The following is a 23,312-nucleotide window of genomic DNA, read 5'->3' as shown; positions in this document are numbered from 1 at the left end:
GGTCAGCTAATAGAATATGTTCCAAACAGAAGTAACCAGATGACAAAGGTGATATGATCATAATTTCCTGTCTTGCCAGTTTGTTTGTTCAATTACTCCCACTGGGACCTATCAACTCTAAAGTCAGAAGCACCTCTAGGATATAACCTATAGACTATATAGCTTGCCCATGTCCTTTTGTTGCTGCAATTTGGCAAACCCTAACCCTTGATGATGATAATTATCTTCTGAAGGAGGAGGGATGGTTCACTGAAGAAAGTCAAAGAGAAGCACTTGATATTACTATGAATGATGATCATTAATCTTGAATGCACCTTCAAAATTGCTTAAAGAGCACACAGATTTGCAAAGGTAACTGACTACCATTCTCTGTTGAGACATCAGTCACTGCCTGCGGAAGTCTAACCTGCAGACCCTGACTCAACAACAGATGAATGAATGCACTCTCACACCCTTACAGTGACTCAAGTGGGCTAGGCATGGCTGCTGGCTGCTTTCAGAGGGTGAAATGCAGCAAATCCACCAAGACCCTCTGTCCATCCACACTTTTATTCCATAGAGATTTTACAACAGGGGTTCTAAGTTAACACACTTGTGGATAATTAACATGGTTAAGAGAATAGTTTTAGGCTGGTAAAAGTTTTAGGTTCCGGGACCCAGAGTAAATGCTATTAACAGGTAATTCCCCTTTGATCTCCCCCTGGAGCGGGCCACCCAGTACAAAATTAAAATGAATAAACAGAGTGGAGACAAATGGATGTGGGGTATGGCCTTTAATCAGTCTCTATCTCTTTCCTATGCTAATGTTAATGAGGCAGCTGCCTTCAACCTGCCTCAATAAAACCTTTCAGCCTTCCAAAAGGTTTGAGATTACAATCTGTATCTTTCCTAATAATTCATATCTTTAATATTTTGCCAGCCACCCCAAGTGAATAGCAACACTCTGTGATTCTACTTTTAACTGATCTACTCTTCACAAATACCTGCTTAACTATTCACATGACTACTTCCTTTCTCAGTTGGTGACCTTGCCTTGTAGTTCACAGGAAAAAACGAAATGGTATTGTACAGGAAATTGCTCGGCTTCCCAAACCTTCAGAGGATCCCACAGCAGTGTGAGTCTTAGTTTGAACAATCGTAACAGGTAAGATACAATAAAACTTTTATTTGTCTCCCACTGTTCCTGTAGACTTTCTTCTGTGAGGGTAAGCTTTGTCTTTTCTTGGATGAAAAGAATGATGAGTAAATGATGTTTCTTCTGACCATCATAGTCTATGTTCACTTTAATTCTAAAAATCTAGATTTGGAAGTTAGTCATTTACAATAAATTACATTAAGTAGTACATCAATTCTTATGCAAAATTAACACTTCTCCCAATGGCCACCGCACCCCACCTCCAAGCCAATTACAGCCAGCAGCAGATGGCACATTGGGTTGGGATCTGGATGGCTTAGCAGGCTTTCTCTGTCCAAATTTTTCATCATCATCTCCTTTTACCGGGGTGTTTTCACCTTACCACTGGAGACAGCAAAGCTAGGAGACTGGACTGTTCTTACTTGAAGATTCTTGGAGCTGCACAGTGCACTCTGGGGCAGCTCTTGGAAGTTTCTCCTGCAGCAGCATCCACACCAACGGCATTGCCTCTGCTTTGATAGAACATGACCACAGCCTCCAGATTTCAGGAGGCCCACTCCACATGCGGATTCTCACTTCAAGGAGAATCTTTTTGGCATGATGTAACATAATGCTGGGTTGGTTTTCCCCTCTGCTCAGTCATTTCTTACTATTCTTTTTGTTGTCATGCAATTACTTTCCCAAACCCAGCATTGTTCTCTGTTCCTTTCTCTGCTGTTTTCAGGACATTTTAGCTTTGCTCAGCATGAGGCAGGCATTGGTCCATGAATTATCCCCATTTTCTGGGAAAATATATTAGAGTATTATTGGTCTTAGTTGAATGGAAGGCCCCGTTCACCAAACTTGAGGGGAGAAGGAAGGACAATTCCACCACTCACTCTTAGTAGGTAGAGACTACGCATGGCTTTCCAAAGAAATTCTCTGTACAAAATTTTCCCTCTACTCCACACTCTACAAAACATGCTTTAAAAGACTAACAAAATATTGGCCGGGCAAGGTGGCTCAAGTCAGTAATCCTAGCACTTTTGGGAGGCAGAAGTGGGTCGATCACTTGAGGTCACAAGTTCGAGACCAGCCTGGACAACATGGTAAAACGCTGTCTCTACTAAAAATACAAAAATTAGCTGGACATGGTGGCAGGCACATGTAATCCCAGGTACTCAGGAGGCAGAGCTCGGGAGGCAGATGCTGCAATGAGCTGAGATCACACCACTGCCCTCCAGCCTTGGCAACAGAGTGAGACACTATTAAAAAAAGAAAAAAAGAAAAGAAAGAAAGAAAAGAAAAGACTAACAAAATACCTCACTGTGACTGAAGGCTACAAGAGCCTTAAAAGCATCCTGAACATTTCCATTGTAAATCCTGAATTTTGATCTGAGACCATACTCTGCTATGTAGTGTCCATTGTACGTTAGTTAGCTTTACAGTGCAAACTTCAATGTTAACCTCTTGTTATAGCTGTAAGCATTCCTTCAAACGAAGTGTCCTTCATCTCCACTTTTTCTTCTTACACTCCAGCAATTTGTACACATTGTACTATTTTTAGAGAGCCTGTTTTCTGTGCACTCAATACTCTGGATAAGTGATTCTCAAACTTGGTTGCATCTTGGCATCATCTGGAAAGTTAAACAATGCTTTTAAATGCTTTAGCCCAAGGATCATCCAAACAGATTCTGGCTTAGTTGTTCTGAGTTTAGACCCGGATTTATTAAATTCCCTCCTGTTCTACTTTGCAAACATGGTCAAGTATCATTCTTGCAGGCTATGTTTATTCAACATAGAAGGTCAACCAAATAGATACAATATTTGGTTGAGCCATAAGATCTTTTAAGATGCGGATAATTCAAAATTCTTAATTTCAGCTAGACTGATTGATGCAAATTTCAATTAACTGAGGATTGAGTGGATTGAACACATTCATGGAAAATTTCTCTTTCCAGTGATTGGAGAGAAAAATCCATGAAAATATCTAGAAAAAGAGCATTAGGAGATGGGACAAGGTTCTAGAATGGGATGGGGCACTAAACATAAAATGGTTTTGCTACTGCACCCAAGAAAGAAAGGAAAACACATTTCTTTCTGTTCTTCCAATTCTTCCTTTCTTCTTACATAACTCCCAGCATTAGAGTACAAATTATTATGTTTAATACTATACTTCTACTATTTATTACATTTAATAAACGTGTATCTGCAAAACTAATTGTGCATTGTAACACTATTTTTTAAAGTAAATGCACTGAAAATTCTAAGCAAACCAGTTCCAAATAAGCTATGAAACACAATCAACTTATGTTAATTATTTTCAGAATAATTGGTGTTTCTGGTTCTCCAAAATCTGTATTTTTAATATAACTGATTTATATAACCACTATTGTTATACAAGTGTAAACATGATGGAGATTTTGGTAAGAGTTTACAACATTTCAAGTGTATCAATAGTTTTTCATTGTTTATTACATGAAGCACATTTCACATTCTCTTAAAACCTCCATTGAAAATTTAAACCTTTGTTTATATTGTATTTATATAATTTCTGATTCATTTAACAGTATATGGTAAATGGAAAATTCTCAGTGATACTGCCTGATAAGGTTACAAAAATATGCCACAAGTAACACTAAAAGTTTTTCCATAAATTATAAATAAATTTAACACCTTACAAAGTAAGCTCTTGAAAAATATTGGATTTTTTTTTTCTTTAGATGGAGTCTCTATCATCCAGGCTACAGTGCAGTGGAGGGATCTTAGTTCACTGCAATGTCTGCCTCCCGGGTTCAAGCAATTCTTCTGTCTCAGCCTCCTGAGTAGCTGGGATTACAGTCACCTGCCACCACACTCAGCTAATTTTGTATTTTTAGTAAAGACAGAGTTTCACCATATTGGTCAGGAGCCTAGCCAAAAACATTGGAAATTTTAGGTGTCTGCCTCAGCCTCCCAAAACTGGGATTACAGGCATGAGCCACCCCGCCCAACCGAATAGGGAGATTTTTAAATATTTTAAATTCTAAAAAAGTCACTTAAAGTGAGCTGGAAAACAGACAGATTAACATTAACAAATATTGTAAATATTGAATGGACCCATGGCCTTTAACATTATATTTTTATAACATTGGTAAGATTAGGGACAATATCTTTAATATCACTTCAATTTTAAGCATTATTCAGTATCTTTCAGGAAAATAATTTAAAACTGAAGGTCAGATTTCTAAGGGACCTGTAAATGTTATAGCTCATGTGCCCAGTTCTTCTGAGACTCTGCTAATGGCACCATGAAGCAGTCATGTTGCAATCTCTTTAGCACATGGCGAACCTTTAGCACATGGTGAACGGAACTAAGTCAACGAAAACATTCGGCACCACTTAATGATTCATGCTCTCATTAGCAAAGGACAATGTAATATTAATAGTAATAACAATGAGAAATTTTTTTTTAGTTTGTTAATTTTCTTTTTGTATGCTTACATCAGCCTATATAGAGTCTAGTGAAACTCACGATCTTCTTATAGGAGAATCTGGAGTACAGAGGTTTTCACTGAGCTTGCATTCAAATTGCACTCGGCTCCAATGCGAGCCTCAAAACATCTGTATCTGACATTGTTAAGCTATTTGGAAGACTTTGAAACAGGATATTCCACTCCATATGAGTGTTTGTTTGTTAGTTTAAAATGTATAGATTTTTATATTTAGTCTTTGCCCAAATATATCTGTAGGAATATAATTTTGCATGAATAAAAAGTATTCTCATGAGGTATACGATTAACTTATTCCCTCTATTTAGTGAATAATGGAAATGCCTTCTCAAGGAATCAGTGCTTGCTGGTTCATCAGAGTAAACCAGTGATTTTCAGGATGTTCTGTAGGCTATCTGTATCAGAATCTACCACAACACTTATCTAAAATTTAGATTTCTTAGGTCCAAACTATTTCAGCTGAAATAGAACTTCCCTCACTGGGGATATGAGATCCCAAGGGATTCTTCAGGCAAATATAATTTGAGAGCCATTTTAAGATCTACTGCAGAAGAGGTTCTAGGTTCTCACGGTCATGATTTAACCTTCTGCACGTAGTCATTTTTGTTTACTTTTGTTAACGTAGACAAAAGACCTATTTGGTAATTAAACTAGGTGTGTTTATTCCAGTTAGAAAAAAGCTGGTTTTATAATGTATCTTGGCTTATTTTTCAAGAACAGGAATAGTGTCATCAAATATGATGACTCTATTCCTATTACTCATGCCTGTAATCGTTATGAGACTCCGGTAGTACCTTAATAAAAGGTCATAACTTTTTAATATTTTTAAATGCTAAGGTTTACAGTTTTATTTTTTATGCCTTTGAAATGTTTCCACCCAAGCCAGAGGATACACACACACATACACACAATTCACAATACATATATATATATATATATATATCTCATATATATATGCATAAACATAAATACACACAACATAAAAGTTCTATTTGTCTATTTTTGTCTTATTCTTATCTTTGGGAGGTATTGACCAAAAGTGTAATATAGTCATTCACAGTATCTAAATAATCTTGGTTAAAATATGAAAATGTCCCAAATACTACTTTTGAAAATTACATTGTCTCCCTACACTGGAGATATTTAAAAGAAAAGCATGGCCCTAAAAACAGTAGATTAGGTAAATTTGTTATCAAAGAATGCTAGCAAAGAGTTACCTGTTTGAAATTACCTAAACATCCATAGAAATAGAACTGTGAGAACTAAAATGTATACTAAAACTGATGCTGATCAAGCATCAGTACTACATTTTAGAAAAAAACATATATTTGTATAATTGAAACATTAACATATCATAAACTTTTTGTTTTACTATTTAAAGCCTCCACCTGCTCTCAATTAAGGAAAATCTTACCATGCATTTTGCAGTGAAAAATTCTTTATTAAATTATTTGTTAGATAACTATACATTAACCTTGCAGATTGAATTGGCCCACACCAGCCTTTCAAACTCAATTATTTGAATAAGCTGAAGTAGTTATCCTCATTTAACAGTAGTAGATTTTACATACGAGCCATTACTTTAGCCATACTTTCAGAGTACTTGCTACTATCTTATTTTCCATTCGTTTACTCAAGAGAGCCTACTGGAGATAGTGATAAGAGTGGCAATTCACCTTTGTTTCACCTTCTGGGGAATCATTTATGTGCATGCTGGGGATGCTGTCGGTTGTTTGCACTTGTTGTGCAGGCAGGCAACAGATTCTGATCCAGACTTTCCAGGAAATATGGGAGGTGAGACAGGCGTATAATTTATTCAACACAATAACAAAGTCAGCAGCACATTGTGTGTAGGAGATTGCCTTCTCTGGACTCAAATAACAGGAAATATTTTCTCCTAGAATACAATTTTATGACTTTGAGACTATATAAATATACCTATATATACACATACACCCATAAATTCAGGTTTATAACAATTTATAAAGAGTTATGAATGCTCAGAATGTATATATACATGTGTGTATGTATATATATATATATATATATAATATATATACATGTATATACATAAATGAATTTACATCACAGAACACTTTTTTTTTAGCAGGCAATCTCAGATATGAAGTCAATCATTAAGCACCCCTACAAAGTATAAAGGTAGGTTTTTATATGGCTAAACGTGAGTAACTGTCAAAATTCAATTAGCTTTTTGCTATTTAGGCAAAATGATTTATTATATGGTTTTATCAAGAAAGCACAAGTCGAGAAGCTTACCATTTTCCAAGTTTAAGAATGCCAAATGGTAAACAAAGAGAAATAGACTTTGTGGCCACATCAAGGTGCAGCTGAATTCATGTTGATTCTAAGAAAACCTTTATATGTTATATTTCAAAAAACATTTCTTTAAACAAAAAAAACTATGGTAGATTTCAAGATCATATGCCAAAAAAGTTTATGACAGCATGAAAAGAAATAATACATTTTACTTAAACACATCAATATTTTAAGTGAATGAATGTATAGTTATTAGCATGTTTTCTTTAATAATTCAATAATTAACCTGGGCATCTTGTTGTCTTTCTATGTCATAAATCAACAGGAGAAGAAAAAACATATAGATGCATATATATATGTGTAAATATATACATATATACATGTACATACATATATATGTTGTTTTGATCTGACAGCTTATGTAAACAAAGACATAAAATATTGTTCATTGTTCAGTAAACATTTTGGCTGATGCTTTTACTACTTCAATTTTATTTTGATTTGTTATGTTAATTTCAGGATAATAAGAATTTGTATGATTTCAGGTGTTAACTGTGATATAATATAACTATTTTTGTTCTGTAATTATTGTATAAATGATGTATTACTGACTTGTAACAGAATCAAAATTAATATAGCTCTTAATAGAAACCACCTATGTAAACATGTTTGTAGATATTTAATCAAAACAGAGAATTACATTAAATGTTGTATTTACGAGTAAGAAAATTTCTTAGAACAATTATTGATGTACTATTTTCTACATTCAAATCTATTTACCATATAAACAATTCTCTTATCGGTTATTATATTGAAATAGAAAGAAAAAAACATACAAGCACTCATTTACATTTCTATAATGGAAAAGTCTCTTTTCATCCAATGTTGTATAAGGAGTGTTTTCCTTTACTTAATTTGTTTTCATGTATCTTACAAAATTATTATACAGGATAAGCAACAAGTGGGAAAGGTATGAATATTTTGCCAAATGTGAATTAAAGACATCACTTAATTGATTTAATCTTATCATGTATAATTTAGATCAGCTTGTTAGATGGTTTTGTCATTTAAAATTCACATAATGGAAGCCATCAGCACTTTTCTCTAGCATGTTTGAACAGATGGGGATCCTCTACAGATACCCTTGATTATAGTAGGTGGAAGCTATTTAACTCTATGGAAACCATGTTGAAAGAAGCCATTTTGTCTTTATATAGCTTCAGTTACAGCTCTTTTAGTATCCCATGTATTGTCTCTATTTCTGAAACAGTATCATTACCTTTATTTGAAGACCATTTTCTCGGTTATCTGTAGAACCTTTTGGGAAAAACAGGGGCATCGAAGGCAAATTATCGTTAAAGAGGGAGAGTGATAAAAAGTTAGGGTTCTTGGACAAGTTATCTAACAATTCTTAATAAGACAGCCTCGTTCTTTTCTTTCTGAAAGGGAGAAAATGCTGTACAGTCATGATGAGAATTAAAGAGAAATACACATGCAAATCACTTTGTGTGGTGCATGACACACAGTGATTTATTAGTCCATATAATCATCTCATCACCATATCAAATTGGCAGTGATATCTGTTATGTGACATCTCAACAACTATTTATTTAAATAAATAGATAGTTTTATAGCAAACTATATATGATGATACAAATGTATTTGCCATTCATGTTTTTTTCATCTCAAATTAATGAGGTCACACACACAGAGCCAAAATGCTTAATGATTAGTAAATTTTAAGAAAGTAATTTATGCTGTGTAAGCAATGAAAAGAGTATCTCATAAAGTTCATCTGGAGAACTGTTTTTTAGCATAAATGCTTAACAGTCATGAACAAATACAGCTAGTGTTGGGAAATTCTTTCTTATGTATGTACAGAATATATTTTATTGACTTCCACGTTGAAAAGGATAATTATTTCAGTTTGTAATTCTATATCACACCTGCTGGTTAATTCTGCCACATGAGAAATATTTCTGCAAAAAGAGCATTGGCTTTTAAAGAATTGGATTTTCTCTTTATAAATGTGTTGTTCTGTCTTTTCCTCTAAAGGATGTAATTCAAAATGACAGTGTAGAAAAAAGGTCTTAACACAAAAACATGTAAAGTTTCAGGGAGATAAATTTTTTATTCATTCAAAATGTGAAAACCTCTTCTTTCTCATGGTTAAAAAATATACTCCACCTGTTATAGTTTCAGACTATAGTCCAAGCATTCATATAATACAAGTAAGAAAATAATTTGATCACAGTGATCTCCTTGATAGATTTCTTCTGCCCTCTCATTTCTCTGTTTATGACTGGTGACAACATATGCCATGATTTTTTTGCAGATGTGCTCTAAGATTTTAGAGTGAAAGATAAAGGAAAATAATAAGTTTTTATTTTAATAGGATCTTCAACTTGGAGGAATTTGAACTTCAGACTTTTTGTTAAGTCAGTTAATTTTGTCGATCTTCAGCAAGTTATTATTCTTTATAGGCCTCAGTGTCTTCAGTAATATGTGGAAAATAATGATCTTAGAGCTGAAGTGATAAGGAAATCAAGATAGAGATGATAAAGTTCTTGAAGCATAGGTAAATGATTTAAAAGTTCCAATGACTGCTGGGTATGGTGGCTCATGCCTATAACCCTAGCACTTTGGCAGGGCGAGGTGGGTGGATCACCTAAGGTCAGGAGTTTGAGACCAGCCTGATCAACATGGTGAAACTCTGTCTCTACTAAAAATACAAAAATTAGCTGGGTGTAGTGGCAAACGCCAATAATCCCAGCTACTTGGGAGGCTGAGGCAGGAGAATCGCTCGAACCCAGCAATTCTGTCTTAGAAAAAAAAGTTCCAATGCCCTTATTCTCCACATTCTTTCCAAGTTGATCTCACAGATTTTCCCTTAGACCTGTAGATTCAACCTAGAATAAATGTCAAGCAGGACTACTACTTTATTCAGATACCCTTTTCACTCGTTAAGATCCGCAAACGACCATCCTATTTCAGTGGGAGTAAAGCATGGCATGTTGGTTTCCTAAGCATACTCTAGCTTCTTTGCCACTGAACCATTGTCATCAGGCCTCTTTGCCCAGCCTGTTTGAATCTCTGCTCCAACTTCTACAAACCAGCCTTCATCCATGCCTACAAGGATTGCATTCCACTTACTGTAATTTTGTATGCCTGATCTGAGAATCCTCACTATCACCCATGTAAATGAGGATATTGACATTACCTAAGAATACATTGTATATTTACTACACTCTAGATTGAACATATTTCCTAGGCACAAAACCCAAAACAGGACCCAAGTTCACAATGACACTTTTTATGTACAAGCAATCTCCCAGTCTGTCCTCCTCAACTAGTTATTACAGCTTGACCCACTTAAGTAGTTAAAGAAAATAAAAATTTAGGTATTTTAGAGTTAGGATCATATTAGTCACACCATATATTAGAGAAACAAATGTATTATCTATTTCTCTTTTTAAATCTCTTTTTTTGTTTTCCTTAATAATAAAATAAGGAAAAGTATTGCTTTAAGACTCTCTGTTATTAATCATAAAATATCATATAGTAACCACTTGTCAGCTAAATGTATATGCAAAAGCACAATTATTTCTTTTTTCTTTAATTAATAATCTTAATTGACAGAAATTGTTCATCTTTAACTTGTACATGTTTGGAAACGTGTATACTTACTGGAAGTGGGATGGCTCAGTCAAGTTAATTAACATATGCAATAAAGTATAATTATTTCTAATTAATAATAGTATAATTATACTATTATAGAAACTAGAGCAATTTTTATCTATTACAAAACTAAAATGAAATAACTAGTCAGAACTAAAGTAATGTAAATAGCATCAGTATCATCATCTGATATATGAAAATATTTGGAAGTGATTCAACACGTATAATCACTAAAGAGAAGGTACAAATTTCTAATGCTAATTATATGACATAGAATCTAATATGGCAGCATATGTGTTAAAACTATGAGGCTCCATATTTACATTAGATTTGGCACACATATTACTTTCTCAGTTGATAAAATATTAGGGTAAGATCCCAACCCATTTTGAATATTTTACTTTAATAGAAATTGATAACATAAGACCAATACTTTAACTGCTGGCTCATTATTTTCTTCTAAAGTAACACTAGGCATGCGTCTCATCAAAATGTTCAATCCTGAAGACGTGTAATTTTTAATCCATTAGCTTCTGCTTCCTAAAGACTAAGTGTCTGGAAAGTAATTTTCATTCCCATAGCATTCAATGACAGCATTACATTTTTTTTAAACTGCAATCATTTAGACTTAACAGGAAAGGTGACCTACTTTTGGGGAATCGAGGCGGATTGTCATTGACATCAGTGAGGGTGATGTTGACTATCGTTGTTCCGGCTAATCCTCCAAGCTGGCCTCCCATATCCTTGGCCTGGATGAGTACTTGGTATTGTTCTTTGACTTCTCTGTCCATGTTTGGCAAAGCTGTTCTAATAACACCTTCAGGGATGAACGTAATAATGTAAAATAAATATCACAAATATTGTGTTTTCTTAAATAAAATAGTCTGCAACAACAACATGATTCTACTTAGAATCACTAACAAAGACATAATAGCTAAAATTATATCTTTTAAAAGGCAAGACATCCAAAATGTCGAATGGTTAGGACAAAATTTAAAATATTATAGTAGCTACATAATAAAATGTCTTGCAGCAATGAGAAATATGGCTAAAGAACAACCTCTGAGAGGTAGTCATATTACCTTCATAAGTAAACCAACTTAGACATGAATTATATGCATGATTTTATCTTTAAAAAGAAGAAATCATTAAAAATCAGAAATAAAATTTAAAATTAAAATAAAAATTACTGGCATGGTGGCTCATGCCTGTAATCCCAGCACTTTGGGAGGCTGAGGCAGGTAGATCACTTGAGGTCAGGAGTTTGAGACCAGCCTGGCAATATGATGAAACTCTGTCTCTACTAAAATTGCAAAAAATTAGGAGGATGTGGTAGTGGGCGCCTGTGGTCCCAGCTACTTGGGAGTCTGAGACAGGAGAATTGCTTGAACCCGGGAGGTGGATGTTGCAGTGAGCTGAGATTGTGCCACTGCACTTCAACCTGGTGACAGAGTGAGACTCTGTCTCAAAAAAAATAAATAAATAAAATAGAGAAAAAAGTATAAATACTAAAAATGCAAAGTGGTAAAAATGAGTATTCAATGTCCAATTATTATGACTTTCTTCTTCTTTTTATGTTTACTTTCTAGGATAATTATACTAATTTATTTTCTAAAAATGCATTCAATATCTTCATTACATATTTTGTCTTCCAAAATTCCTGTATTTTAGCAACAGATATTTCACCAAGTGTCTTCAAAATTCAGGACAGTGTTTGACATTTACAAGGAAAACAGTAAGTACATGCAAACCAATTAACTGAAAGAATGAATGGCTGAATGAACGAATCTATAAATAATCAAACTTTAAATGTGAAGTTTACAGCATATGTGCATGTTTACATATTGTCCTCATTTTCTGTCCTGGTGTCCAAGTGTAAAAGTAGTTTATATTCCTATTTATTCATAGTAAAATAACTAAAACCTCCTGGATTATTTTCAAATAAAACCATGAATAAATTTCATACCAAATTCCAATCTTTAGTCAATGGTTTTAGGGAGAGATTGGACACCATTTTTTTTAAACACAACTGGCTTTAATGGTGTTGTTTCTTTCCCTAAGAAACATATGCAACTTTCTTTAAATAGCATATATGAATAACAAATATAATATCAACAAAAATAAATCAACCATCAACAAACATAGAATCCAAATCATAAACCCAACATATATCCCTGTTTTATCTGGACTTTCTACTCTCTCCTTAACAAATGCTGATTCAAATTTTCAATCTGAGATTTTTTTGTCTTTGCAGGAAATCATTGCAGTAAAAAACAATCTTCATTTATGCTGCTGCTACTTTATTTATGAATTGGTAGTGACACCTTTTTAATTCAATGTGTTTGTCCTTTCTTCAGCTCAGGCTCCTGTTGCTTCATTTCCAAGTCTCTTAATTAAGATTCTTTGTCTCTACCTGTGAGTGTTCTGGTTCTACATACCTTAAGTTATGTGACTTCTGCCTGGCTTACAATGCTTATATATGCTAGTTAGATTCCTGGGTATGAATCATATGCATTATATCTTGTCTTGTTGTTGACTGAGTCTATCTTAATTAATTTTCAATAAGAAAATTATATATATATACTTAATTAACTTCTAGCATAAAAATTTCCAATATAAAAATTATATCTGTCACTATTTATCTATCTATTCTTTTTTTAAGGCATTCATTTTTATTATGTTAAGTAATTAACATAAGCTTGAGAATTTTGGCAAAAGTACTGGAAACTAAAAATATTGTAGTATATATGAAAAAGAACCAAATAAAAATTCCGGAACTAAAAAATTACAGTAATCAAATAACACAATAGATGTGTTTATCAGCTGACCAGACAGCAGAAAAAAGAATTGGAAAATTGCATAATACATTAAAATAACTATTCACAGTGAAGTGTGAAAGGACAAGAGATGAAAATACAGATAAAAGGATAAGAGACATGGAAGACCAAACAGAAAGGTTAGTGGCTGAGAATATTCTACAACTGGCGAAAGTAACCAATCTCTATTTAAGCAATCCAATGATTTCCTACTGGGATCTATAAAAATAAATTTTTATCTAGATATATCTTTGTGAAACTATAGAAAGCCAAAGACTCAAGTTAAAAGATAAAGATCAAACACTAGACTATTCTTATATCTATCCATCTCTCTATCTTTTTATTTAACTGGACAGAGAGACAGAGTTGTGGAGTTGTGTTTTTTACTGGTTATTTGCTGATCTAAATAAAATGCTATATACTGAGATCCAGTTACATTAAAACATTAAGATGCAGAGTTCTTCTTTTCCCGTGATGATGCAATCAATTTTTGTTTCATTGTTGAGAAACTGATAAACAACAGGTAGCCGTGAAAAAAATAACTTCCTGAAAAGTTCCTTTCCTGGCTTTTAAAATAAACTGCAATGTTTAAAGATTCTCTTCTCATTTTGAATTTGGAGTTTGGCTTAGTCCCCAAATATAAACTCCCCAAAAAATTATACAAACACTACATTATGTTTCCTCTGGTTCTTAAATGGAAGTGGTGCTGGGTCAGGGGAAGCGCATCCTGGTCATCACTAGAAATTGACTTTCAAACTACATATACAATGTTTTCTCCTTCTGAGTTCCACATACCGTCCAGTTGGGTAGCATTACACTAACAGCAGGGCTAGAAGCAGCAGAAAGGTCACTCATCAGGCACAGGGTGGAACAGGAGGGCAGGGCTGTGAGTGTGGTAGAAAAGGCCTTGCCAATTTTTATGAATGACCAGAAAAAATATATATCTACTCTTAAGTCTGATAATACCTATTTTGTCTCTTTTCAATTGCATCTTAATATTTTAATCTAACTGGATCCCAGTAGATAGATAGCTATTTATATACATCAGCAAATAACCAGAAAAAGCAATTCCACAACTTTCTCTGTCCATATAAATAGATAGATAGATATAGAAACAGATAGGTGGATAGTGATATGGGGATAGACCTTCTGCTAGCATCTATTTGGTGACAGAATGTTACTACAGTTTTGAAGACTATCTTCCATAATTCCAAACTCTTTTCAGATGTCCTGCTGTATCTTAATATTAGTTAATTCTTATAATCTGAGACTACTGGTATAGATAGATGATAGATAGATAGATAGATAGATAGATAGATAGATAGATAGACATACTTTTAAATTTTATTTTCAGGAGCATAGCAACTGCATGAATAATGGCAAGCCTGAGTTATCTGATGTCTGGGTGACAGCAGTAATGTCAAGATTGATAACCTGAATCCTAGCCTAGGATCCATCATACCATTTCACGTGAATTAATATATTTAAAGGATGGTGTTTATTCAAAGAAATGACAGGTTGGTAGGGGATCATTTGAATAACGCAATTCACAGAATTATTCTGTGACCTATTCCTTATAAATGGAGTAAGACATTTGAGACCCCTACAAGAAATGACTTTTCTCCTATCATCCACTCCTAGCGGTCAAAGCGTTTGAGAAGATGCCATCTGAAGCGCGCACTGAGGTGCTCAGGCTCTAGCTATTCCAATCGCTCCAGGTCAACAGAGCGCCTGAATTTCTCCAAACTTCTTGTCCTCATTCTCCCAGTTCCCTTATGAATGCCTGTCTAGTGAGTGGACATCTTTCTGGTTTCTTCCACTTAGTCTTTTTTTTTTTTTTCGTGAAGCCATGTCTTACTCACAGCACAGCTTCAGGAAGAAATGACCACACCCTCCGCAGGACTCAATCATAGCGTGTAGACTGTTTTGTTGCATTTGTTGATTTGTTGCCTGTTTACCTTTCTTTACCAGACTGAAAGCCACTTTAGAACAGAGAGAAGTCTTTTTATTTTCTTCTTTATTTCTGGCATCTAGTCAATGTCTGGCTCAGAGTGACACAGGAGATGGAAAGAAATTATTTAGGCAGACAGTAAGAGTAAAAGAGTCCTCACTAAAATCTTCCTTTTAATAAAAGCAGCGCCCAAATCATTTCCTTTCTAAGAAAGAGCAGCCTGAAAAACTGAACTGCAGACATAGCTAAGCAAGCTGGAAGCTTGCTCGGGGGAATGCCAGCAGCTGTGCCAATAGAAAAGGGTTACCTGGGAGCCACGTATGTTCAGCATGAAGGCTCTGTCTTCCCTTTTCTTTGTCACCACATGTACGGTAAAGAGCTAGGCAAATTGGCACTGGCCAGATAGAACCCATCTGCCTAAAAAAAGATTAGGGTGGGGTGGGCAGATTTTTACATGTATGCAAATGGCACACCTAGCCGTAACCCGTTTTTTGCGCATTATGCAAAGAATACACCTGTTCTGACCAATCTTTCATGCCCTATGTAAATCAGACATCACCTCCTCGAGCTTATATATAAAACCTGTTGCATTTCACCCCAGCAGAAACCCATTCGGGACCCTTGTCCCTGCAGGAGAGCCTTTTGCTCAGTTTCTTTTGCCTTTTCTTTTTTTTTTTTTTTTTTTTTTTGAGACTGAGTCTCCCTCTGTTGGCCAGGCTGGAGGGTGGCGCAATTTCCGCTCACCACAAACCCCGCCTCCAGCCTCCCAGGTTCAAGTGACTCTCCTGCCTCAGCCTCCCGAGTAGCCAGGACTACAGGCCCGTGCCACGGCATCTGGCTAATTTTTTGTATTTTTAGTAGTGACGGGGTTTCACCTTGTTAGCCAGGGTGGTCTTGATCTGACCTCGTGATCTGCCTGCCTCTGCCTCACAAAGTGCTGGGATTACAGACGTGAGCCACCACATCTGACACCAAACCTCAGTTCTTAACCTTACTTCTTGTGTGTCTGCGTCCTTGATTTCCTCAGCATAGAAAAAGGAACCTCGGGGTTTACCCCAGACAATGACGTCCCTTCAAGAGTATTTCTGTTTTTCTGTTTCCATGTTCTTAAAACAGCTATGTTACTTTTCCACCTATATGTATCATAATTTTTTAGTTCACTTTAATTTTATTGTTTTATTCTCTTTCCTTTTTTATTCTACTCTCTGTGAATCATAATCCAAAAATAGGTTTTCTTTTCATTTTTTTCCTGTACTTTCTCCCCATCTCCTACCCATGCTCTGAAGAATCCATTTCATGGTTTATTTTACCCTATAGCTATTTACTTTGCAAAAGAAGAATTCAACTAGGGGTATTAGAACTATTGTATTGTGAAAAAGTTTTTGATTACCCATGAAAGATATCTCTCCTAGTTGAACACAGACTCCAGTGTTGACCAAGTCATGGTTAACTGTTTTTAATAAAGATTTGGAGGAAACATTAAAAATTACTATTTTAATAAACAGGTATGTTAGAGATAGCTGATAAGTTGAAGTATAAAAAGAGTAATGATAGCATTCAAAACTTAACTTTAGCAGTGAGAATACAAGTTTCTGTTTTCAATTCCATAGCTCATTACATTAAAATTATGAGAGACCAGATTTTGCATTAGTTTATATGAAAAGTTACTGAGTTTCATTTCATTTTAGTCTTAAATTGGCCTAAAATCTAAAATGGATTTTTAAAAGTATTAGTACTTTCTTGAATAATATTAATTCAAATGTTGTATTCATCGTTGCATAGATTAGGTATATGTTTTTTTTACATATTTTGCTAATGTATGTGAAAGACAAAAAGAGTTATCAGGTTACCTTCAGTAAGAAATGTAGAGACTGTATTGTCCAGCTTCTTAACTGTAACATGCCTTAACTCTCCTATAAGACTTACGAGCCACCTTCTCCAGGAGTTCTTTCCTCTGAAAACTTTCATCCCTTCAATCAGTGTATATCTGGCGTCCCATAGTAGCTTTATGTGTCAGAAAATTATACACTAGAAAACTCACATATAAACTTCTGAGGACCTGATGAACTCCCCGTAATAGGTAGGGATCTACCTGACCACCAACTTGATTCATCTCAGTCTCCCAATAGCAAAGCACCAGTCAGGTCACATGTTACAGATAAATGTGCAACAAACGACATAATCAAATCTAACATCACCAGTTCATTACTTATCATCTGCTTTAACCCATCCAGTAATGTGAAACTCACAATCTAATGAGTTATCACTCTTATTTATGGTATCATTCTTAACTTTATCCTTATTATTTTTTTGAGACGGGATCTCGCTCTGTCACCCAGGCTGGAGTGCAGTGGCATGATCTTGGTTCACTGCAATCTCCGCCTCCCAGGTTCAAGCGATTCTCCTGCCTCAGCCTCCCGAATAGCTGGGACTATAGGCCTGCACCACCATACCCCGCTAACTTTCTGTATATTTATTACAAATGGGATTTCACCATGTTAGCCAGGATGGTCTCGATCTCCTGACCTCATGATCCACCTGCCTCGGCCTCCCAAAGTGCTGGGATTACCGGCCTGAGCCACCTCACTCGGCCTTTTTTATACATATGAGTATATATGGAGCCAGAATTCTTTCTTCCTGTAACTCACCCTATGCATTGATAGCTCTTTTCCTCTCAAGCTGCACAGAATACATCTTCTTCTTCTTCTACATGACAGCTCTACAACTTCCTAAAGGCATATATCACATCCCTCTGGAATATTTTCCTTTCAAGCCCAAACATTTTTGGCTCTTTTTGCTGATGTGTTCATCTCATGATTTCTAAAGTAAAGCAAATTGAACTCACCCAGAATCTTCTTGAAGTCTGACAATGCAGAATACAAGAAAATGATTGCCTGCAGTGAATTCCTGGGCATGGAATTTTATTATACAATTATAATATTACAAAATAGGTAACAATTTGTGCTGTTTTATCTTAAGAATTGTTTATTTATTTGACAGTTTTCTTTCCTCATATTTATTGGTCTCTATTGATTTCCTTGCCTTTGTTATTCCATAATCAATTCTTGCCTTAATGCTTCCTGTCAACTTATTCATTCTGGCAAAAGGTATTAAAAGAGTGACTTCATTATGTAGGAAAAAACTCTTTTCTTTTGCCCTTAAAGAAGGAAGATATAATTTATTTCACCAGCACCAACTGAGGTGTCTCACTCAGTTCTACCAGATTTTATCCTGAATTAAAATCAAAAGAATGTCCCAGGATGGGTGTGGATCACACCTGTAATCCCAGCACTTTGGGAGGCCAAAGTGGGCAGATCATGAGGTCAGGAGATGGAGAGCATCCTGGCCAATATGGCGAAACCCCATCTGTACTAAAAATACAAAAATTGTCTGGGTGTGGTGTTGCATGCCTGTAATTCTAGCTACTTGGGAGGCTGAGGAAGGAGAATGGCTTGAACCTGCAAGGCGGAGATTGCAGTAAGCCAAGATAGCTCCACTACACTCAAGTCTGGTGACAGAGTGAGACTCTGTCTCAACAAAAAAGAATGTTCCATACTCATATGACCCACCAATCTCTTTTCTGGATCTATACTCAAAGGAAATGAAATTATCACCTCACAAAGATATCTGCATTTCATGTTTATTGTAGCCTTATTCCCAGTAGTCAATATATAAAAGCAATGTAGCTGTTCATCACTGGAAAAATGGAATAAAAAACTGTGGCTATGCATATAATGGAATACTATTCAACCTGAAAAAGGAGATCCTGTCGTTTGCCACAACATGGATAGGCTTGAGAGACAGTGTTTTAAGTGAAATAAGCCAGGCACATAAATAAAAATATTGTGTGATCTTATTTACACGTGGAATCTAAAAAAAAGTGCCAAATATGTAAAGGATAAAAGAAAGGTTATAAGGGTCAGGGTAGGGGAGAGAAAATGGGGAGATGTAAATCAAAAGATACAAATAGAAAAAATACAGGATAAACAAGTTAAAAGATCTAAGGTACACCATGAGCACTATAGTTAGTAATGGCGTATCGTATTTAGGATTTTTGCTAAATGAGTAGACAATAACTATCTTTGCCATGAGAAGGGGCAGAATGTAAGGGGAGAATAAATAAGATGATGGGTATGTTAATTTATTCTACTACAGTAACTTGCTATAGTAAGTTCCACTATGTGTGTGTGTGTGTTTGTGTGTGTGTATCTCTTATAACATCATGTTCTATACTTGATATACAAAATAAATTTGACTTTTTTAAAGAATGTTCAAGTCATCAGAATAAGTATGTGTATAGTATTGTAAAGTGTCAGCTCAAAATATAAAGTTATTGGCCCATGCTTTAGTTTCAATATGAAGCTTTTATAACACCAACACATTTTAGAAGACATACAAGAATAATGTCAGTCAAGCTATAGGAGGAGGTTTCGTTGGGAGAAAGACTTGAAGATTATTATCTCTGAATGAAAAGTTGATAGACTCAGGACAAAAATCTTGGGAAAGTTTCAGTCATGTGAGCAAGCTTTATCATGTTTCCCTAAGCAGAATTTAGAACAAGATCACACACCAAGAAATATCAGAACAGGGAATAAAACATTTTTAAAGTATCTCATGCACATCTATTCTCACTCTATTGTTTTTCTTAATAAGAATTTTATAAATGTAGAAACATGTAAAATAAACATTTATAAAGGATGCATTTTTTTGACAATGTACATAAATTAAGAGATATGGAGAGAAATGTTTTGTATAGATGGTATAATGGTTGCACACAAATGTAAACATACTTACTGCTACTGAATTGTGCACTTAAAATGGTTAAAATAGTCAATTTTATGTTGAGTATATTTTACCATGATAGAAAAGAACCAAGTTTAAAGATTAACAAGAGGATATTGAGGTAAAATAATATTATGATGCATTCTCAAGTAGAGCTCAGATAATTTAGAAAAATACAGTGTATCATCACCATATGATGTGCAATATGACAATACTGAACTCAGTTTAGTTATTTAGAATCACTTAGGGAAAATTTAAATGCATTAACAGAATTTTAAGAATAAATTAAGACATGAGAGTTCATCATTTATACTAATATTTGTTTTCTTAAATGGAGTTACTCTATTATCAAAACTGTTGAGATGTTTAGCACCCTGATTTAATCAGGGTGAATTAAATATTATAATATTTTTGCTCTTGTTTAATGTTGTATAGATTATAGATGTTTTTAAATATTTTATAACATTAACTGAAATAATTTGTATAATAAAATAATACAATATGTTAATATAAAAACATTTTAATATTTTACAAATGTTAAGTATAATAAACATAATTGTTTAATGTTTTATAGTCGTAGCTACATTTTGTGTGTTTTAAATACCATTTACTAATCATCTGAAGCATATAAATGAATGTGTCTGGATTTTAAGTCAGAGTAAATTATTTCATAGTTATGACAAATAATTGTCACATACACTGCTTTTAAAAGAACTATTATTTCTTGGTTTATTTCATGGAATAAATGAATTTATACTGTTTAGAATATGTCAATTTATATTGTTTAGAAATAAACTTGCCATATCCACTTAGAGATGCTGGGGATGTTTGTAAAACAGCAGTATCAATGCAGAAATCTTTTTATTTTCTCATTTCAAATGAAACACACAATTATCTCTTTTTCACTTCATAAATATTTAAGCACCAGAGGTTTTGATGAGAGTCTTCTTTTCAGAATTGTTTTAAGCTGCTTTCTACACTCAAATGTGGAAAATTTCAGATAATATTAGTTTTTCAAGCATTTTATTTAATAACAGCAAATAAATCATAAAGGGAAGCTATATGGCTGGAACAAATGGAGACTATTTCTGAGAAATTGCAATTATCCTTGATTTTTGATTTACACTTATCTACCACAAGGTGATAAATTTGACAAAAAGTCTTCTTAATGGTTTCTGTGCATGAAGAACTAGTTTTCATTCTCTTAATGAAGCGCTTCATCATCCACTCTTTTCCTGCCTAGTGGTCTGAGGCCTTGTTAGTATGAAGACTTCTGTCTCCAGTGAAAATCGATGCTTCAAAAATCTATTACATAGCTTATGACAGAATTGTTTCACTGTTAGTCCTAAATAGTAAACTTATAGAAATATAAATACAAAATTATAAATGTTACATTACATATTCACATACTGTATGGTAAAACAAGCTTTTTAAAGACACTAGGATATATCCAAAGTTGACATTGGCCAAGTGAAATCAAGGGAAGTGTATTTTTTTGGATCATAAATTTGTTTGGTAGTCATTTGCCCGTAACAATTACATTCTTAACTCATTCTTCATGTTTAAATTTATCTTTCTTTGATTCTCATCTCGCTTTTTCAAGGTTAGATATGGTTTTATCTACAGTTATTTTACCAATATTAAACCCTTAATGTTAAATGCTTAATTCTCTCTCTAAGTGAGAATACTCACTCTTATTCTGAGTATATAAACTTACCTTCTTTATAGTTTATCATTGTAATCAAGTAAGTGACCTTTCACATGCTCTTTCTTCACTAATCTCTATACACTCTCTTTTCTCATTATTCTATCCCTCTTGCCCCTGAGGAGTGTTCTGCACAAGCTGAAGAGATCTAAGAGACATGCATTGTCCGTACTTCCATTTCTGGTCAGATTACCCATTAGAGCAAACTTCAAAAAGATACATAATTATATAAGACAAAAAATAACCCATAGTGGCCCCATCTGATAAAATGAAACATTTTAGATAATTTTCCTTTATTATTTTTATATATTCTGCCTATTGTCCAAACCTCCTTAATTCCTCCGGAACACTATGCATTATAAACTTCATTGAACAATTTCTTCAACTTCTTTTTTTTTTTCCAATTTACCCCGCTTTTCTACAAATATATATGTGATTTTTTTCACAGCTAAAAAATAGCCACAAAACTTCCTTTTAGATGATATTGTTAAACATTTTCTTGTCTTTACTGCCGCATTTCTTGAAAAATCTCTTGTATGGTAAGGTGTAATTTTTTCCTCATGCACTCACTTTTAACATTTGACAGACTGGCCTTTGTTCTCCAAAATTCCACCCAAATCAGAAGAGCTTCTTTGTCCTAAACCACTCTGGATTCTCCTCAGCCCTGATACTCACTTCTTAATGGATAGCTCAAAGGACTGATTCTGTCCTTATTACACTCTACCCTTTCTTCAGGTTTACAGAAGGGAGTGACTCCCTGCTTTAGTCCTTTAATTTTTTGATGACTTCTGCTCCTTTTTGGCTTAATGAAGATGATAAGAAATTAAGGGAGAATGGGGGCTCAGTTGTTAGAAAGTTTTGCAGATTTTGCAGGTCCACTTTTGTTAAGAAACATTAACAGACTTTATGTTTCTAGGCAACATTATTATACAAAATTATTATTTAACATATCTCATTGGTATACAGATTTTAACACAAACTTCTTAGGAAGTATCAATTTTAAAATGTTTAACTTATTTGAATGCGTAGTATCTGAAATGTATAGTTTTCAAATGGATGTCGATATTTAAAAATTAATTCACAAATTTAAAATGTAGCTTAGTTCAGTATGAGAACAATTCTTCATTATTTTAAGTTCACATGATACACCACATTAAATTCAGTTTGCTATATGATTTAATGTAGTACATAAAAACTGACAAAATAACCATCATTGTGAGGTACCTGCTCCAACTGTGACACGGAAAGCCTATTTTGATAATTGATAAGTGGCTAAGTCTCCTTAGCAAAGTATTTGGCATCCAGAAATTGATTGTTTAGAAATAGAGAGACCATTTATTTAAAAGGAAAGACAAAATATTCCATGTGCATAGCCTCCTGCCCTTCTTGTGCTACTCATATTATATTTGGATTTGAAAACTGCCATTTCTTTTTAATTAAAAATGGGACTGGATTTGTAGACACAGGCAAACAGAACCAATGATCTTGGTATTGCAAG

General features: G+C 34.3%; 1 protein-coding gene across 3 annotated transcripts in view; it reads right to left on the bottom strand.

Moving 5' to 3' along the window:
* The window catches only part of CDH12 (cadherin 12), a 1,125,215-nt gene that overhangs the window by 84,157 nt on the left and 1,017,746 nt on the right, over window positions 1–23,312 (bottom strand). For all 3 annotated transcript variants that reach the window (XM_032278814.1, XM_032278815.1, XM_032278816.1), the window contains one exon: window positions 11,210–11,377. In XM_032278814.1, coding sequence (XP_032134705.1) covers window positions 11,210–11,377 — 168 coding nt within the window. The remainder of the gene's footprint in view (window positions 1–11,209; window positions 11,378–23,312) is intronic.

The sequence above is a fragment of the Sapajus apella genome, unplaced genomic scaffold (genome assembly GCF_009761245.1).
Source record: "Sapajus apella isolate SASKATOON/1434 unplaced genomic scaffold, GSC_monkey_1.0 scaffold11, whole genome shotgun sequence".
NCBI lineage: Eukaryota > Metazoa > Chordata > Mammalia > Primates > Cebidae > Sapajus > Sapajus apella.
Note: the sequence above shows the minus strand (reverse complement) of the source record. Positions and strands in the feature narration are given on the sequence as shown.